At 36.6% G+C, this 21,948-nt stretch overlaps 1 protein-coding gene across 2 annotated transcripts in view; it reads left to right on the top strand.

Moving 5' to 3' along the window:
• Positions 1 to 21,948, top strand: part of LOC145672080 (metabotropic glutamate receptor 4-like) — a 489,770-nt gene that overhangs the window by 339,635 nt on the left and 128,187 nt on the right. For both annotated transcript variants that reach the window (XM_081741333.1, XM_081741332.1), the window contains exon 4: positions 16,713 to 16,964. In XM_081741333.1, the coding sequence (XP_081597459.1) occupies positions 16,713 to 16,964 (252 nt within the window). The remainder of the gene's footprint in view (positions 1 to 16,712; positions 16,965 to 21,948) is intronic.

Here is a 21,948-nt window from a genome sequence, read left to right as displayed (position 1 = left end):
AACCACCGCGGCCTCTCTTAGAAACCTCGAGGAACGTGCATTCATCTTCGGATACATTTCCACTTCTCCCCCGCACAAATCCCATTTCCACGAGTTTAGAATTGAGAAAACAGCTACCTTTATGCCTAGATGGGGAAGAGATATATCTGGGTACAAAATTTGTTCGCTGTAAATGGCTCCTTTATATACGAAAAGGTGATGACAGACGCGTGTATTATTATTATTATTATTATTATTATTATTATTATTATTATTATTATTATTATTATTATTATTATTATTATTATTATTATTATTATTATTCACGATGAATTGAAACGATTCAGCTCATTTTTCTGAGAAATTCGTTTGAAAAAAATTGTGGTCCTATTTGCAAAGTAGTTCTTTCTTGTTCCTTCAGGAGAAATGATTTATCCCATAATGTTAGAATTGTTCCTGAAATGCATTGATGTCTCAGTGGTAGAGTGCTTACCTCTGGTGCATAGAATCCCTGGTTCGAACCCTGACGAAGTAAGTTTGCGGGATGGACAACATTGTGTCCGTGAGTTTTGTGGGGGTATTACCATTTCCTTGTACATTATCATTCCACCAATTCTTCCGTTATCATTTCCTTGCTTTAATCATCTGTCTCCCTTAGAGTAATGAGCATATACGTGGGACGTTAAATTAAAATATTTTATTTCATCTTATTTTTTTTTCTTTTTCTTCTTTATATGCCAATAACATTGTTGAATTTGTAACAACAATATGGTCCGAGTCATTTTCGAAAAAACTTTCCAAAAACTCCGCCCATAATGAATCTACACTTTCAGAATATTACCGCGAGAAACGAACGGTACTTTAAAATTACCGTATTAGTGTGACATCAAGTTATGGAGTATAAGCAAAACTATTAGAGTCGTTTTCAAGGGGAAAAAAACAATACTATTATTTCTCGATAAGGGGGATAAATTCGATATCCCAAGGGAATTCTTTAAATACCTTGGCCCTTACGCAGAGTCGCTATTAATATTCGATTCAGCCCTTGCGTTCCAGGTGTTAGTTTTCTATGTGCGTACTGTAACACCAGGTTTTCAATTAGTGATAAAAGAATGTCTAGACCAGCGTTTCCCAACCTTTTTTAACTTGCGGTACACTACGGATGTAACTTGAATTTTCGCGGTACACTCATAGATATTATTATTATTATTATTATTATTATTATTATTATTATTATTATTATTATTATTATTATTATTATTATTATTATTATTATTATTTGCAAATATAAAATACAATGGTATTTTTTTCTGTGATTGCTGATCTCCTTCTCACAGAGATGAAAGCTCGTTCACTGGTTTTCCCCTATGCTAATTCATCATGCTTATTTTTTATTCTAATTTTAAAATAGAAAACAAATCGGAGTCCTAATTTTAAAATATAGAACTCAGATTTTTAAAAATGCGCTTTCTTTTTCGAAAACTGTATCCTACCTTTCACTAAGAAGGAAGATCTTAAAATAACGAACGAACAAACAAATGTCTTGTACTTTTAACTTCGCTGTTTTAACCAAAACCGGTGCATATTATTGCAATCACACAGCTTGCGATGCGTCGAAATCAAAACACACCTGTTGAACAAAGTGTTGTTCTATTATTCATGTGCGAATGAGTGTTCTACGAACGTTCACTTGACGCGTACTGTACAAGTGCTTCCATTTCTCGGTGTTAGTATGACTCTCAATTGAAGCGTAACATAGCAGCTAATTGTGAAAATGTGTACGAGTCGAAATACTGTCTGCTACACAGTAATAGATGTACAATAATATATTGCAAGTACAGTGATTTTTTCCATGGTACAAATTCATAGTAATGTGAAATACAAAAATATACATTTTTCCTATGTTCTGCAATTTGGTTGCTATAGAATTAATAATTTTGTTTCGATTTCCTCGCGGCACACCAGCGGTTTATTCGCGGCATACCGATTGGGAAACGCTGGTATAGACCGTTATATAGGGCAAGTTATTGTGTACAAGCGAGGGTAACATTCACATTACCGATAAAAACAACTATTTGCAGTGTAACGCTTGGACTGAAAAAGGGAAACTCTGAAATTCTGAAGGGATTTTATGGTGCTTCAAATTGGCAACACTGACTAGAAATCAAAGACAAATGTTTTTCTTTTCCGATCTTTAAGTTGCTCATTGTTTATCGCCAAAACAAACATATGTGGGTTGTAATTGAATGCTTCCTTAGTCCTGCCATATACAGAGACAACTTTTTTGTCTTTTCTGTCAGTAGGGTGCTGTCACCTACGGAGAAATAGTGGAACTAAGTCTTGCCTTGCATCCATTAACAAATTTCAGCATCTCCAGGATTAACACGAACCTTAATAAAGGATACATTTTCATGAAATCCACATGGATGTCATTGGTACGCAAGGAGTTAAGGGCTTGACTAACGTGTGATGCTAACCACGTGTGATACTTCCATAGTGAACGATGCGCGTGAACGAGTAAGTGAACGAGGGTGTCCCAGGAGGAAAGGGCAATATTTTGGGAAATGGTAGTATGGGTGATTCTGAGTAAAAAAGTTCATATGAACATAGGTCCTAATCTCAACGGTTTAAGAGCTACAGGTTGTGAACCATTTTTTCTTTATATTGCGTATTGCTCATCCTGTAGTTTTTGTACAGAGATGCCACGTAGCGGATTTGAAAGCTGATGAAATGACCTTTCCAATGATATGCAATATGTGGCAGTGGTACCTTTGGAAGAGAAGTTATTGAGCGATATTTAGAATCAGTGTTGCCATCCAATTTCTTTAAATAACCTTAACTTTCTTAAATTTCTTTCAATAGCATCCCTTCCAAAGACAACACTGCCACATGCTCCATACCGTTGGAAAGGTCATTCCATCACCTTTCCTATCCGCTATGTCTTACCTTTGTAAAATAGTTACAGGGTGAACAATACGCAACCAACTCAAAAATGGTTCACAACCTGTAGCTCTCAAACTGTTGAGATTAGGACCTATGTTCATATGAACTTTTTTTGCTTGGAATCACCCATACTACCATTTCCCAAAATATTGCCCCTTCCTCCTGGGATACCTGTATATATATATATATATATATATATATATACAGGGTGGGCCATTTTAATTAATCCACGGAAGTATCTGAAAAATGATAAAACATAGAAGAAATGTTTGAAGTACACGTTATATATTGCTAAGGGGGAAAACCATTTCCGCCAAAAGTACCCCTCCCCACCCCCCGGAAATGGGGGTAACGGGGCTAACTTTGAAATGTCAAATGGGAACATGGGTCGAGTAATACCTCGTTCGAAAGGTCTTGGAAAACTAAGTAACGCTGTACCAAAATTTGTTTCATATGGAGCACCAGTTTCAAAATGGCCGCCATGATATAGTTCGGAAACTCCAGTAGCCGTAGTATGAAAACCATGGGAGGTAAATGAATGGAACAAAATTGAAATACGTAAATATCATAGGGCATATCGAATGGTGTGGTCCCTGTGATCCCAGTGGCCTCCCTGAAGGGGTCCTGGGGGCTAACTTCAAGATTTCAAATAGTAACATGAGTCGAGTGGTACCTCGTTCGATAAATCTTGCAAAATCAAACATCTTGCAGGAGAAAACGATTGAGGTGAAATGGCAGTGTTCTCAAAAGGCCGCCGAAACATAGTATCAGTGTCAGAGAAAAGGTTTAGTATCCGTAGTATGAAAGCGATTGGAGATAAATCAACAGAAGAAAAACTGGAGTAGGTAACTGACGTAAGGCACATCGAGAGGTGTTGTCGGGGTGTTTCCACTGAAAGATATCCGGGCCCACTTGAAAATTTCAAATAGCAACTTGAAGCGAGTAACATCATGTTACATAGACAAATGAATATCAAACAGCTTCTGTAAGAATATTTTCGACATGAGACACCGTTTTCAAAATGATCGCCAAGACATGGTGAATGTGTCTAAGAAAACGTCTAGTGCCCATAGTATGAATACGGGTAGAGATAAATGAAAATAACGAAAATTAAATAGTAAAACCACGGAGGCGTTCCAAGGCTCGAGAATGATACAACAGAGATAAAAATGTTAGAGTAAAATTGCCATAATGTATAGAGAGATATCCAAGTCCTGCAAAATAATCTTTTCCTGTGCTCTGTATGTGAGTGGGGTGGAAAGTAACAGTGAAATTTCAAATGAGAACTCTACTTTAATTCGCAAATTAAGGCTACCTTACAAATAGGTATGGTATGGTTGAAACATTTGTTTGTAAGGATGACGCTGTAGTGACTAAAAAAAGATGAAATTTTATTTGAATGGTAACGCATATCTGTATGGCTAAGTATGATTTGATGCGAAAACAGAAGGAACGTTATACGAAAGAAATTGTCGAATAATGCAGTTGCTGGAACTTACAAACGTGTGAATTTGCTAATCTCCGTCGCCAGAGAAACTTTTATGCAATGCGTGCTGGTTATTCGGAAAGCATTTCGGGGATATACGTACACACTGTTTCGTCCCTCAAGCTCACAATATGACATGAGTGCTAATAGTTAATTAAAATGTAACTGTGGCCAAGGGCGCCCATGTTGTGGTTTCCAAGGGAGGCAAGAAAAAGCGACATTTCAAATATAGTTTCAAATTTTGCTGTAGCTATTCTAAAAATTCTATTGAGTTTTCGATATTCCGAAACACAATTTCCTCTAGGGGGGCGAGAGCCCCCCTTGCCCCCCTTATGGCCCCCCTTGACTGTGGCCATCCGCATTAACTGAGTGCACTAATTCTCTATCTCTGAAGTCTGCCTTCCAAACAGCATTGGGTAGGTCAAGCGTACGCCCGAACCGTTGTCCGGTCGGACATTGAAATTTTGAAGTTAGCTCACAAGATCCCTTCAGGGAAGCCGCTGGGATCGCAGGGGTCACATCATTCGATATGCCCTATGATATTTACGTATTTCAATTTTGTTCCATTCATTTACCTCCCATGGTTTTCATACTACGGCTACTGGAGTTTCCGAACTATATCATGGCGGCCATTTTGAAACTGGTGCTCCAAGACCTTTCGAACGAGGTATTACTCGACCCATGTTCCCATTTGACATTTCAAAGTTAGCCCCGTTACCCCCATTTCCGGGGGGTGGGGAGGGGTACTTTTGGCGGAAATGGTTTTCCCCCTTAGCAATATATAACGTGTACTTCAAACATTTCTTCTATGTTTTATCACTTTTCAGATATTTCCGTGGATTAATTAAAATGGCCCACCCTGTATATAAAGATCAACTACACTTTTCCCTAGGGTTGTCCAAATACAATAGGAGAAATCAATATAAGAGGTAATAGGACTTATTTAATTTGATGTATCCTAAAATGTTTGGACAACCCTGTGAAGAAGTCGGGGTTCGCCGTTTTCGATATGATTCGTTGTTAAATTTTCACTTATATGTTACCAAACACAGAAGTTAACATCACATGTTGGCCAAGCTCTTAATATAACGCTAAAAGTGATTCTGCATAAGGCACTTTAAGTTTAAAATTTGGTCTTAATACTCTTACTCAGTTATTGTAAATAACTAATAAGAATATACAGAGGGAAATGACACAATGATTCTAGCGAATTCACGCACTGGTACTAGGAATATCGTGCACAATGTCAACAGTACTGACAAGATAATTTCTTTCAATAGCGACTCTTGAAAAAAGTTACACCGGTATATTATTATTATTTCTTGAGGGGCCGGGCATGCTCAGTGATAGAGTGTTCACCTATGGTATGTGGGGTCCTTGGTTCGATTCCAGATTTCTGGAAATGAACTTTGTAGTGGACAAACACCGTGTGCGTGGGTTTTTCCGGGGTTCTCCCACTTTCTTCAATCCACCATTTGTATTCATTTCTTATTATTACCGTTTCCTTTAGCCTAGCCGGCATAACCGTGTGACATAAAACTTAAAGTTTTCATTTTCATGTTATTATTTTGTTAGAAGCTAAAGAAGAAATCTTACCTCCTATGCTATTACTTGCATACCTATTATACTATTACAACTTTCTGAAACTTTCTTCCCTTAACAAGTAGCAACTAAATTTTAATTTTCACCGTTTCGACTTCCCTCAGGATTTGTAACGATTTCTTTATTAAATTAGACACAGCAATTTTGAAATACCTGTAGAAGTTTAGGTACTGCCATCAGTTTTCCCTCCATATGCTACATAACTAATTAATTAATAGACGCAGGATCCATGTAAATTAATTCAACATTCTAAATTAATTAAGTTCCGAATAAATGATTACTCACTTGTATACACAATAATTACATGATCAACCAAGATCAGCTCAATTATCTAGCATAATAATATAAGACACTACCATACACAGTTATATATATATATATATATATATATATATATATATATATATATATATATATATATATATATATATATAATAGCTTATCTTCATTATCTAAAACAAACTCTGTTTCTGCATGACCGTAGCCAAATAACATTAAATACCACAAATTCTTCTGCCAACAAACTTTCAACTAATTGCCAGACACCTCTTGTCTTAATATTACAATTACAAATTTTCCTGCTTTCTTCTCTCAACAGATTCGTTGAACTGTATAGTATCTAAGCCTCTGTACATCTGGGCGCACAGACAGGCAGCCTCTATGCCCAACAAGCATGTCACATGTACATAACATATCCAGCATGTTCTAGGACATTCAGCGCCAAGTAATTTGAATTTCAAGATGTATTTGTCACAGTAGAAATTTTAAGGATAAAGAAAATAGCCAAAGATTCACTCTTATTTCAGTAGGATGTCGCTGTCTTAGTAGACATTAAAAATAATATAAATAACACTAGATTTCCCTCAGATTTCAAGGGGATATGAATATCAGAGTAGTATTCTTATGCATAATAAAAATCTTCACTGGATTTCATTTGGGTTTCAATAAGATGTGCCTATATGGCTGTCACAATAGAATCTATAAAGACAGTGGAAATAACACAGGATTTTCATTAGATTCCAGTTTGATGTACGTATCATAGTAGAAACTTTAAGGATAATAGAAAGGTCCAAGGGATTTTCCTGTGGATTTCAATGGGATATGTCTATCACAATAGAAACGTTAGGATAATGGAAATATCCAGATTATCCTTGGATTTCAGTGGGAAGGCCTATCACAGTAAAATGTAAGGATAATGGAAATATCCACTGAATACCATTGGATTTCAATGGTATATGCCTGCCACAATAGAAACGTTAAGGATAATGGGAATATCCATGAGTTTTCCCTTAGATGTCAATGGAATATATTTGTCATAGTAGAAACGTTAAGGAAAATGGAAATACCTATAAGATTATGCTTGGATTTCAATGGGAAGGCCTGTCACAGTAGACTTAAAGGATAGTGGAAATATCCACCGAGTTAAACTTGGAATTTAATGTAATATGCCTGTTACAATAGAAGCGTTAAAAATAATGGAAACGTCCACTATATTACCCTTGGATTTCAATGGGATATGTCTGTCACAGTAGAAATGTTAACGATAATGGAAATATCCAGTGAATTACCCTTGGATTTGAATGGGATGTGCTCTTACAGTGGAAACGAAGAGAATAATGGAAATGTCCATTGAATTACCCTTGAATTTCAATGGAATATGCCTGTCACAGTAGGAGTATTAAGGATAATGGAAATATCAACGAGATTATTTTGGATTTCAATGGGATATATCTGTCACAGTAGAAACAGTAACGATAATGGAAATAATAATTGAATTATCCTTGGGTTTCAATGGGATATGGCCATTACAGTAGAATTGTGAAGAATAATGGAAATATCCATAGAATTTTCTTTGGATTCCAATGAGATATGCGTTGTCACTTTAAGAATAAGGGAAATATGAACGGGATTTCCTTTGGATTTCTGTGGGATATCCTTCCCATGGTATAATATTTGGAAGTTCAAAAGTCGAGGTTTGATTATCATGCAAAGAGAAAATAAAGAACCTTAAAGAATGTCCCGTTTCTGGGACAGAAGTGGATATTTGTGTTTCCACCGAAAGTTCACGGGATATCCATTTGCATAAGTAGAGCATCCCACGGACATTCTGATATTTCAGGACTTACGTGTTTTGAACATCAAGAGATATCTTTACTATGTGAGTTAATAGAGATGGATGGTTAGTACCAGTAAATGAATTTGAAATAATTCGTTGAATGTAGATAGTGAAACTAGAAGAGAGAATCCCAATGAAAGTCAAGAGCATTATATGCATTACAGTGTTTCATAAACCAGGTTAGATGCGCAAATCCTTCACACCGGAAGCAAAATGCTATGAAAAATTGTTCTTATTTTTTTTCTGTAAAGATGTCAATTCGAAGCAGTTTGTCTTGAACATTTTTGTTAGTTGGTCGCACTTGGATGAAACCATATATCCATAACAATTTCAATGTATTTAATAAATCTAGAAATGTTAATTCCTGGTTGAAGGACGTTGTATACAGACGAAAGGCCAACTCAAAAGAAGAGTTAATTCAGATCATTCTAGAGGCATTTAACACCGTCAAAGAGCGCTGAGAAGGCACCTCTGGCAACACTGCACGTACTGACACGCACTGCAAAGTGCGTTGAGGAGGTTGGTGATATCTTTGAACATATGCTGCACACGCAAAATAATTACGTTGAATTTTGACGTTAGTAGGGTTACGTCTATATATGTATGCATTAGAAGTAATTGTTGTTTATATATTAGAAATAATTATTTATGATTTCTACAACCCTATTGCAAGGGACATTCTGGTGTGGTATGTTGTACCAAAACTTTAAATCAAGTGGGTTTTGTTTCACTGCCATCTGTTGTTCAGAATTAATTAGTGTTCCCGCATAGAAATGTAGAGCTCTCGTATGTTAGGCAATAGTATTGTATTTCCAAGTTTGCATAAAAACATTTGTTTATTAATATTCGTAACTATTGTTATCTACGGAAAGTTGGAACATTGTTATGTTATTAGAGTAAGCAATTAGGAAAAATGCTTCTTTTTCGCATTGCGTGCGACCTCTAATAAAGCTAAAAACTTGACACATCACCTGGATCTTTGGTATACAGCAAAGAGAAAACTTTGGTCGCACGCTATGTGGTAAGCACATATTTTAAAATCTATCAATATTTGTTCCAGACCATAACTGGGCAACCGTTGAAGTGATCAACTTGCGATGACGATCTCTGAAATCTCCATATCACCTTTAGCCTAAAAAAATGTATTTCTCGTTGCCTACATTTTTTCGGTTCTGAAGGGGTTAATGTGGGGTGAAGCACCATAGTGTATTAGTGTTCTCCACGAGACGAAAAGTAATATTTTCTCATCTCTGATAAAGTTTTGTAAAAAAAAAAATCCGTCTTATTTCGATTCTTTTAAAACCCCTGTTACGTGAATTTGTGTACAAAATTTATGGCCTATTTTTTTTTATATTTTGTTCATCTAGAAAATATCGGAATTCTTCCGCATCAGGTGAGGTACACGAAGAGTATGATATAAAACGTTTATTATTGTTGAAATAAATTGTATTGGGTAATGACTTGTGTATCTTTAAACGTTGATAAATACACTTCATTGTATTCGCATAATCATTTTACCAATTTATTATATTTATAATATGCAGCATGTAACACTAACACAGTGTTTCAGACATAAAACTTAGGCGAACAAAGTATTGCCTACGAGACTCGAGACAGCATGTAACACTAAAACAGTGTTTCAGACATAAAACTTAGGCGAACAAAGTATTGCCTACGAGACTCGAGACAGCATGTAACACTAAAACAGTATTTCAGACATAAAACTTAGGCGAACAAAGTATTGCCTACGAGATTCGAGACAGCATGTAACACTAAAACAGTGTTTCAGACATAAAACTTAGGCGAACAAAGTATTGGCTACGAGACTCGAGACAGCATGTAACACTAAAACAGTGTTTCAGACATAAAACTTAGGCGAACAAAGTATTGCCTACGAGACTCGAGACAGCATGTAACACTAAAACAGTGTTTCAGACATAAAACTTAGGCGAACAAAGTATTGCCTACGAGACTCGAGACAGCATGTAACACTAAAACAGTGTTTCAGACATAAAACTTAGGCGAACAAAGTATTGCCTACGAGACTCGAGACAGCATGTAACACTAAAACAGTGTTTCAGACATAAAACTTAGGCGAATAAAGTATTGCCTACGAGACTCGAGACAGCATGTAACACTAAAACAGTGTTTCAGACATAAAACTTAGGCGAACAAAGTATTGCCTACGAGATTCGAGACAGCATGTAACACTAAAACAGTGTTTCAGACATAAAACTTAGGCGAACAAAGTATTGGCTACGAAATTCGAGAAATATCTATTCTTGTCTTTATTCTCGTCTCAAAACCAAGACAAGAATTGCTATGGTTTTCGTCTCGTCTCGAATTTAACTTTTGTTTCTTGTCTCGTAGGTAACACCATCGTTCACCGGGAATCGAATCCAGGTCCTCTTAGATCAAAAGCTCACGCTCTGACCACTTGACTATGATGAAGGGCTGTGTTAGAGTTGTGCACTCATGTCCAAAATTATTGTCACATGTCTATAAATATGTTTTTGTAGGAATATAATTTGATAACGAATTTGCCCGGTATTTCTTATAATGTTAGTATGTGTATAATCGGCAAGGACATGTATGTGGCAAATTTCATGTCAGAAGCGCAGTAAATAAGAACAATAAAACGGAAATAAAACTTTCTTGTCCATTTAGCAAAATTTTGTTTTATTCATTCTAATTTTCGTATTTATAATTCTTTTCCTATAAAATTTATCACAAATATACATTTCCCGATTATACACATAGTATCAGTATTAAAACTACCCTGCAAAACTATTATCACATTATATTCTTACAAGAAGACGTTTAAAGATATGCGACAACCATTTTGAACATGAGTGTATATTATGACAAAAGTGTGTGATGTACGTAAAAACGTAGGTTACATGCGTAAATTCAGCAGTTTTTAGACTTAACATACGCCTATAGACAGCAAACGTATAACTAAACACGTATGTTTTATAATACTTTCCATGTAAGTGTTCCATCTGTACGTACTTTCCGTATCAAACAAAGGAATGTATATAGGCGGTCAGGATCTCACATACAGATGGACGTATATATCATATAGCTGACGTATGTGATATGGGAAGACTGTTAGATGTCAGACATCCTGCAACGGCATGATGTAACATCTAAGGGCGGTACATATGTAGGATATGGATAAAATGGTCAGTACTGATTTCTGTAGTAAACATAAGCATTACGCATATTTGTAGAATATATCACTGTCCGGGTAAAGGATTTTTCTTAAAAATGTTCAAAATTTTTAAGAAAAAAGATCAAAAATTAAAATTCTTATCGACTCAATTAGTTTGCAATATTATACTTTAATGTGTCATGTAACGCGTCATGTGTAAACTTAAGCTCAAGATTAAACCTCATTTAGTCTTTTGACTCGTTTGGAATAGTTATTCGTGTCTTAATACTTTGTGTACTGAAACGTTTTCCTTTAGAAATGCTAGATTTAGTACATATGAACCGTTATTTGGGTAAAACGTGTATTCCTTTGTATATGATAAAAGTGTGTTCCTTCCTTTCCTGCATATATCATACCCATCCGCCACAAAACTACATTACCTTAATTTGTTCCTATTTTCTAAAAGAAAATGTGTGTGTTGGCAACTTCTGATGCAAAGAACAGCCTGAGGCAACAAAATTGAGATGAAAAACAAGTTGATCCATCAATTTATATAATGAAACGCGATCCAAATGTGAGTGAGTATTGTTTGTTTTACAGCATCTTAGAACAAACAAAATTTTGCTTTATCGTGATGATTCCCAAAATGTCTTAAAAGATTAGAAAATGCATTTAGTTTTCGCACAAACATAACATCAGCAATAGTACTTGATAAAAGGCGGAAAATCTGTTTGTCGAGTGATAAAGAAAAGAAAATGACGGTTGAAGTACAAATATTCCTGAATAAAGCTTGAGTTAAAAGGAATATATTTTCCACATTTTTAACATAGAACGAAATACATTCTTCGTAAAACGAAAGAAGTTGATTACGCTGAATTGTACATAGAAAAATCAGCTTCCTAGCGAAAAAGAGACTTTAAACGGAAGATTATATATGTACACTCTTTGCTTAAAATATTGTCAGTTAGGAGAACAAACAATGTGACACTAATATCCAGGCGTGTATAGTTGAGTAGGGATTAACAGAAACCTTTTCTTTTTTCCAAAATTATTTCAGGTCTCTCAAAAAAATAGGCAGAATTTGCAATGATACACCTCCTGATTTAGGCATCCATTTATAGCCATTGTAAGATTTAATAGGATATTTTGATTTGCACAGTGGATCCAACCTCCGTAACACACGTACCACAGAGACGTTTCTTGGATGTTCAATTGACGCGAGCAGCTGGTTATGCACGTTGGATATCTGACGAAATCCTTATGATAGCTTGTTCCGGAATTGGAACTACGTGCGAAATTTCTGTGAGACATTTATAGGCTCTTTGTGGATATTTATACATGACGATTTTTATAATACAGATATTGCCCCGTAATAATTACACCCCATTGATATTCAGAGGAAATTCTATGGATATTTCCAAAATGCTTAAACTTCCTACTATTACAGGGATATCCCATTGTAATCCAAGGAAAATGCTATGGATGTTTTCATTATCCTTAAAGTTTTATTGTGACAGACATCTCATTGAAATCCTAGGAAAATCCTATGCTTATTTCCATTATTCTTAAAGTTCCTGTTGTGGCAAGCACATTCCATTGAAATCGAAGGGAAATCCTATGGATGTTTTCATTATCGTTAAACTTTCCACTGTGACAGGCACATTTCTTTGAAATTGACGGTAATTCCCATTAGTACTTCCAATATTCCTAATTTTTTTACTGCGACCCTGAATATTCTGAGAAATGTGGGAAATTTTAAGTGTGGAAATCAGGGGCGGATCCAGGGGCGATTGTCCTCCCCCCAGAAGAGGAAACTTTTTTTATTTTATATGTAAATAAAACTCATCCCCGAGTTTGACGCTCTTAAAAATAGTTCTAAGTACCAGTATTGGTTTTATGAAATAATATATTCACGTTTCACTGCAGGCTTTTGTAACGTTACTTCGTGATCATCCCTCGTAGTTACGTAATTGAAGCAGTGTCGTTCTATCAGTCTTGCCATAGTATACAGAGCTTAGTTCGTAAGTCCAAACTCTTCATAGATGTTCTTTTAAGATTTACATAAATTTTAAAAGAAGGATAGTAAAATAAACAGTACCTGACAAATGTATTTGCATTAACAAGGAACTAGAATATTCTTTGGAAGAGAAATTTTTCAAAGAAATCCATAATAGAAAAACACGTATATTGAAAGGATCGTGTTTGTTATTATAGGAAATAAATCAGTGAAGACAAATATTTCTTTTTCGTTATTATTATTCACTATACTGTTTCTTATTTTTGTTGTTAAGAACACACCAGCGTGAGTCTTATTCCCAATTTCCAACGTGCCTTGGTGAATCTGTGCGTCCATTTGTCGAGGTGATACTTCACCAATAGAAGAAACTCGACAGGCGACCAATGAAACACCTTTTGTGCTTGAATACCATTGCAATATACTTTTGGCAGATGTGATTGTGAAAATACAAAGAACCAAACATATATCTATGTTGTGTGTGTATGTGTAAGAAGGAAAAATATCTTCACCTTTCTTTATCTTTTTTGATAGTATCGATCAATTTTTCTTTTTCCCTATTCTTTCTACGTCCTTTTCGTCTTCCTTTTCTTGTCCAACGATTCAAAACGCCAACGCAATGCACAAAGAAAATTGTATCTCTTCTCCTTCAAAAGCAAGACGTAAGAAAATTGACAGTTTCACTGTTTGTGTAACACTGGAGTGTCTTTTAAGCACTCAACCAGCATATTGTATAGGCTATAGCCTGCAATTATCTTTTAACAAATGTGACAGACAATCTCTTCTCTTTTCAATCTTTGTTGCATACTTTTTTATTCTCCCGCTATTCTTTTTTTTATTTTTGGTTATATGTTCGTTTGGATAGGTTTGTTCGATCGAGAAAAGACCTAAGTAGTTCATAAAGTAATCAATATTTAACACAGAAATATGTTGAATGGATATTAAGTTATCACTTTTAATGAAAATGTTATCCAACTCACAGCCGTCAATTATGCTTACTTGTTACTCAGTATTGCTATGAAATCCTCATTGGTGTCGTGTTAGACGATATCTGATAACAAAACATATCTAAACATTACCCTCCCCCTCCCCCAAATCGAAGTCGCTAGTCCAATTAACTTCTTCCTCACAAAGCACAATATGTCCAGGAGACGTCTTCTAGACATCTCAAAAATCCTAGAAAATTCAGGCTTGCAATAGAAATTTTAAAGATATTAGAAATATGCACGGAATTTCTCTTTGGCTTCAATATGATGTGCCTATCACAGTAGAAACATTAAGGATAATAGAAATTTCTACGGAATTTCCTTTGAATTTCAATATGATGTGCCTATCACAGTAGAAACATTAAGGATAATAGCAATTTCTACGGAATTTCCTTTGAATTTCAATATGATGTGCCTATCACAGTAGAAACATTAAGGATAATAGAAATTTCTACGAAATTTCCTTTGAATTTCAATAGGATGTGCCTATCACAGTAAAAACGTTAGGGATAATGGATATTTCCACGGAATTTTCCTTGTATTTCAATGAGATGTGTCTCATGTTAAGGATAAGGGAATTTCCACGGAATTTTCCTTGGATTTCAATGCGATGTACATGTCACACTAGAAACGTTAAGGGTAATGAAAATTTTCATGGGATTTCCTTTGGATTTTAAGGAAATATGCCTGTCCCGGAACAATATTTGTATGTCAAAATGTTTCCTTTAATGCCCCGCAGAGTCCAGAAATGTGACACAGGAATTCGATAGTAAATTCCGGATCTCGGACATAAACTAATATGTAGATTTCCATAAAAAGCCCGCGGAACACAGCTTTCAAAATGGGACGTCCCTTGATATTCCGACATCTCTGGACTTATGTGTTTGTGCTAAGAGTGTATTTAACTTTATATCGTTCAATATATTCGTTTTTAAGAACTTTGGTTTATCAATCCAAGCTCCTGTATACCATATATCAGAGATGGAGTGGGTTGGTAAGTCCTGGGCCAAGTGGGGTCAACATTTGTGAGTAGGTCAGTAGGTCGTGAGTCAAAAGGACGTGACCCACTACCCACCATGATCCACTTTGACCCACCGACGCACTATGACCCACTGACTCACTCTGCTCAGTGCATTGTATTTTGAACACTGGTGAATTCGCCTTTGTTTTGCATTCAAGGCCTCCGTTTTTCTTCCTTTTTCAGGCCAGATCTATCGGTATTGTGTCAGAGCGGTACTTGAGCGATTGACCGTAGAAATTCAATCTCCTATTACTGATAATTTCACAACCTTGTTTTATTACAAGTGTAAAATCTTTAGTCAGTGGAGAGAAGTGCAAAGATCATGGAAAATGAAATGCAATTTTTGAGTTTTACGTCCCACGGTTATGCCGGCTAGGCTAAAGGAGACGGTGATAATGAGTAATGAATGAAATGGTGGAATGAAGAAAGTGGGAGGAAAGAGAGAATCCCGAGGAAACCCAGGCATACGGTGTTTGTCCACCACAAAATTCACTTGGCGGGGGCTGAGATCGAACCGGGGATCCCTAGCACCAGAGGTGAATGCTCTACCACGACTTACGCGGCTCCTGCATAGATCATGGGTCACAGTGGGTTTTGGTGGGTCAAAGTGAGTCATGGTGGGTCGTAGGTCACAGTGAGTGGTGGGTCAGTGGGTCATAAGTCAAGTTTTCATTGATCGGAAACTGCGAATATCCGTCTCGAATTTAAAAGGTCAAATTGAAATTTCTCGTTTCATTTAAATACCTGTCTCGAATTGAAAAAAGTCTAATTGAAATTTCTCATCTGATCCGAATACCCACCTAGAATTGAAAACGGTCGAATTGAAATTTCTCGTCTCATGCGAATACCCATCTCGAATTGAAATTTCTTGCCTCGTGTGCAACACTATGCACGAGTAGTGCATCTGTAAACCTATCGACTACGCCATCGTGCCCTTATCTGTTTCTAGCTACTCCCTTTAATAATTTAGGGCCGCGGTGGCTCAGTGGTAGAACGTTCACCTCTGGTGCATTGGGTCCTTAGTTCGATCCCAGCTTGCGCCATCTGAAGTTTGTGGTGGACAAACGTTGTGTGCTCGGGTTTTCTCGGAGTTCTCCCGTTTCTTCCCACTTTCTTCATTCCACCATTTCATTCATTTCTCATAATCACCGTCTCCTTTAGCCTAACCGGCATAACCTTGGGACGTAAAACTCAAAGATTTCATTTCATTCAATTTTCCTTCATCAATTCATTGAGTTCTGTCTGTTCCTTTTCCTCTCTGTGTATTTTACTGAGAATGCGAGCAGAAAAGTGTGACCTCACAGAATATCCAGTTGGTATACTGTATCTGTGAGTAATTTCTAATTCCAATCTTACTGAACATTATTGACTTCCGCTCTAATGAAACACTTGTTCTGCATTTGCTTTACAGGTGTGATTATTTTTGGTTCTGACCAGGAGGTAGCAGGTGTGATGAGGGCAGTGAAGAGAAACAACGCCACAGGGAGCTTCTCGTGGATTGGTTCCGACGGGTGGAGCGCCCGTTCCCTGGTTTCCGATGGTAACGAACATGAGGTGGAAGGAACGCTGTCCATCCAGCCACAAGCCAATCCCGTGAAAGGATTCGAAAGCTATTTCCTAAACCTCACAGTTGAGAACAACAAAAGGAACCCATGGTTTGTTGGTAAGTCTATTTTTTTTTTCGTCCTTTCCATCTGCTTTAACCTTACCATACTATTCCAAGAATCCATATCGTTTGAGATAAGCAAGCGACAGAAGTATTTTTGAAGAAGCACTTGATAATTAATAGCAGAAAAATCGATTAAAACTGCAGGATAAGTTTATGAACTGGAATTCCAATAATTCGTATGCGAAGAATGGGATGAAAATGAACGTTAAAGAAAAAAAACATAAAAGTAGTGGTAATTGGAACGTAGGGTCTGTTTGAAAGAGGATAAGGGAAGGAACTAGTTCTTGGTATCGTATAATTTACCTACTATTAATGGAAATATGAAGTACGAACGTAAAACCTAGTCAAAAATTACAAAAGAAGCATTTAGGAAAAGAAAAAGGAACAATTATAGCATATGGCAAACACGAAACAACGTTCTTATTGCAATTGATTTGATTACATGATTTATCACGTAAACAAGTCACAGTAATCGGAGCAGTGAATCGAAGTAACATAACACAATACCCAATTAACTATTAATCGGTAAATATATATATATAAAAAATATGCATACCCTCATGAATGTAGCTTTATTTTGGAGCAGTTTAGATGGTAAACTCAAACCTAGCTCCAAACCAGTCAGATAACTAGTGTTGGTTAGGTTACCATTCCCACCCTAGCACCTCCTTGCAACCATCTTCATTCCCCTATGAAACTTTCAGTTGTTTCTTCAATTTAGCGCCCCCCAGGCCCGTAGCCGGCCCGAAATGTAGGGGGCGGTGAAAGTTAGGGGGGGCGATCAAAAAATATAGTTCAACACTATATTTCATAGTTCATTTGCAAGCCTACTGTGAAAATTTTAGAGGGGGCCAGTAAAACTTTAGGCCCCCCCCCCTTAAAATATGATCTCGACCCCCTCTGATTTTGCGTTCTGGCTACGGATCTATTAGAAATCAAGCTTATTGGGCTTTATGCAGAGTCGTTTTGACGTATGATTAGCACCATACTAAGAGTAGGACCATTGTTACCAGAAATGTATTCAGAATCTCTGATTAGCACGTGGTAGTTGACTAATTTAATCAGGTGTGACTAATTAATTTAAAGCAGAGGGTATCCTGGTTTAGCCTCAATAAACTTAAGTCTTAAGAATATAAAGGCAATTAATTACCTGTCTGTCTTTCTATCCTTTCACTTCATCGGGTGAGTTAACTATGAAGCAGCTATTAACCCCTTCAGTGCGTAATTTTCAGATGCGAACCGCTGTAAAAACTATAGTTTTTTTTAGAAGTTTGGAATTTGTTACCTTTTAATAACTTTTGAACCTCTCAAACAATCACAATGAAATTTTCGGCATTATGATCTTTGTTGCTTCTAATTAGCTACATAACTTGTCATTGTCGTATTTATGGTTATCACCATCATCATCATCATCATCATCATCATATGGTTAGGTTACACAAAATTTGGGAATGCCTTAACAGATCAAGCCCAATTTTTCTGTGCGGTCTCTTGGGGTTCCTAAGTGAGCGCAAACTCGCTAGATATTGTCGGGAATAACATTACTCATACTATAGGCAAGTATATTCGCCATACGCAATACGAAATAGCCAAAGCAAAATGAAAGCGTATATATACGCCAACCGCACAGCAGGTGCGTTTTGAAGACACGAGTTAACTCGCCACCCACACTGAAGGGGTTAAGCCGAATCCTCTACAATAACAGAATTGTTTCTTAAAGTGAACAATGAGAGATGAATAGAAAATTTCCACTTTTTAAGGGCAATTGATCGTTAAATTATCTTCCCTTATAATTACAACACAATCCTTCTATTGTCGCTAATATAACTGACTTCTACTTATTCCTGCCATAAATAGATATTACTAGCTCAGGAGGGTAATGATCCTGGAACTAGGAACGAAAAACACAGTTCTGATTGGTTGGCGATATCCATTTCTTGCCACATTGCATTCAGATACCAGAAATCAAAGATAGCTGCTGTTGGTCTTCGTGGCGAGTAGCCGGTGGCAATAGCCGAGTGGTCTCGGGCGTTCAGCTTCGGATCATGAGGCGCAATCCACTGGGGGTTCGAATCCCCCTGAAGAGCAAGGTCGGAATTTTAACTCTCCTGGATCTTTCTGTGTTTCTATCTCTGTCGTGTTTGGATTACGCAGAAATTGCGCAAATTGCCAATGGCGAGCAGTATCCCGGTTGGGTCGAATTAAAAAAAAAAGTGGGTTAGTGCTATATGTTAGTAACGAAAATCTCTTTTGGGCGTCATTTGAGCCGAAGGGAAGGGTAATTGTCCCCCTCCCCGAGATTTTGGATGCTGAAAGAGACGCCCTACTTCAATCCAAACAACGAACACTTAATGAATTAAACGTCAAGTAAGTACGTACACGTTTTGAGAAGTCAAAATATCATAAGTAATTTAGCGACCGCCTATTGTGCACCGAAAATCTTTGTAGCATCGACGGTCAAGTTCGAAAGCCGTGGACTGTTAGTTTAGTGAAACTTTCGAAATATTTCGCGGTGCCAAATTGAGGAAAGGCTGATTTAACTAGCCGAGAATATTACTATGTCAACGAATTAATTGACTTTTTCCATATTAAATCAGAATGTGCTTATTGCGAAAGAATATTAATGAATTCATGATAGGCGCACTGAAATCTTTTGAACAGGGTATACTCAATGCACAATCTAGCACAGGTGCTCACACAACTCGTGGCTCAGCCACTTGGAGCCTCTAGTTCGATCCCGGTCAAGTAAGTTTGTGGTGGACAACACTGTCTCCATGGGTTTTCTCGGGGTACTCCCGTTTTCTCCCACTTTCTTATTCCACCAATTCTTCGATCGTCATTCCCTTGTCTTAAATCATCCGTCTCCCTTATCGTGAAGGACATAATCTTGGAATGCTAAACTGAAATATTTCATATCATTTCAAAGAAAATTTGATATGCTTATGTATTAACGTAATCTGTAATAAAGTATATTTTCCCAATTTAATGTATGTAATGTTATTAGAGATAATATGTGTTCCATGTATATATTTGTTTGTTTGTTTTTTTTTTTTAATAAAATGAAGCCTAAAAAGCTATTAATACTGTACAAGGAAATCTGCTTCGAAATAATAATGCATAACGTAATTAAATCACAAAAGGCAATTACACACTTTGCTTTTTCTTGTTCAGTTTGGAAGTGGAATTAATGCGAAATTTATTGTGTCGTTTCCAGCCTCCGGAAATTACAGTATTTGCCGTTTGTTTCTAAAGAAGAGGCTTATGATAGAAGAGGGGGGCACAGCAACGGTTAAGCTCTTTGTTTTATTTTTGTATTTTTTCGTTGTTTCCATGGTATCTCCAATTCAACTTTTGTTATGTACCATATCGTCCTATTTTCATAAAGAATTACTGGGCTACGTGATTTTCACTTTTTCGGAGCAATGTCACGTATGCTAATGGTGTAGCGTACTTTATATGGATGGACCTCTGTAATTGTATTTCGTTGCGCATGCAGTTTAATATCATCTTGCTAATGCAAAAGTTCTACTTTTATTGAAACTGAAGTAGCTTTTTGGTATAGTGTACTAACCTCTCAAAAATATTGCCCAGAATAAAATTTCGTTTCTTTTTTATTTTAATATTAAGTGATAGTTTTATTTTAATAATTATAAAAGACTTCTTGGTACGATGTAAGGCCAATGCTATGATCAGATAAGACTTTTACACTTGTAAAAATTGTTTGATTGAAACGCTAACAATAAATCAAAAATAAAAGATGGGAAGAAAAGAAAATTCCAGCAGCGATAAATAAATGAGCCAAGGACATGAACACCTCAGAGAACAGGAGCAAACTTACAAAGGACTATTCCGATTTTGTGAATTCAATTGCTGAAAATGATTGTTATCACTGGATTCAGCACCAAAAGAAACATAGAAAAAGAAGGTATTTAGTGGCAGACCATATACAGGGTGGGAGATAAGTGAGGACAAAGTGCGAAGATAGAACGTAGAAAATGTCTGGGAGTACCAAATTAATCGTGAAATGAGTAGAGGGTTTGAGGTCAAATATTCGATATCAGAAATGCATGCAGAGTTCCACTGAATAAGCGTGATGTGGATCATGGGGGACATCTGAACAGCCGCCATATTGGAATTGGCGCAAGAAGAATATATGGGGAAAGGGATCATGTGACGTATGGCTCTTGACGCACACCATCTGTTGAAATCAATAGTGGCCAATACAGTTTGAGACCTCTGTTTAATTGCAACTGTTATGGACCTTAAGAATGATTGTGTGATTGATACGAAAATGGAGACAACAGTGGGCACATTTGGAAAACGATGCAGATGGATAGTCGGGCTCGTCACAGCTGTCGCCGATATTGAAATTGAGACAGTGTCATGAATGTGTCAGATACTGTTTGCAAATATCCAGTTTTGTAAAAAGCATATCTATTCATAGCTTGGAATTTTGGTTTTGTAAACTGAAAGTGAGTGAGTGATTGGAAGTTAATGAAATTGTCCCGTTGCCATATTTTGAAATCAGATGACCGAAGGACGGTGTCTGTTATATATTTTACAAAGTTCTTATACAGGCAAAAGAAGAATACATCCAATGGTTGTATGAGTGACGTGCAACCACCAGGGATAAGGAGTCAGGTATCTTCAATATTATCCGGTTTCTGCATCAACTCATCATCTTTATTGGTTCTCCAAGAATCAACGATTTTTTTTTTTTTTACTCTATAGAATGACAGAAAACGTCAGTCATGAATTTTATCAGGTTGTCTTTTGTCATATTTGCACTTTTACCAGCGTATGAACGAATGTTGGGAGGATCAGGACTTATGTTTTCTGGAAAACGGCCACTGGACGCGATGCAGAGGAGATACATGGGAGTCATTCATTGATTTCCCAAAATAGAAGCAACAGGATATGTCATGTATAGATATATGATGTATGGACGTATTCTTCACATCCAACATTTGACCTCAAT

This window comes from Thermobia domestica, chromosome 15 (assembly GCF_964235325.1).
Source record: "Thermobia domestica chromosome 15, izTheDome1.hap1.1, whole genome shotgun sequence".
Lineage (NCBI taxonomy): Eukaryota > Metazoa > Arthropoda > Insecta > Zygentoma > Lepismatidae > Thermobia > Thermobia domestica.
The sequence above is the reverse complement of the archived record's forward strand: the minus strand, read 5'-3'. Positions and strand labels throughout refer to the sequence as shown.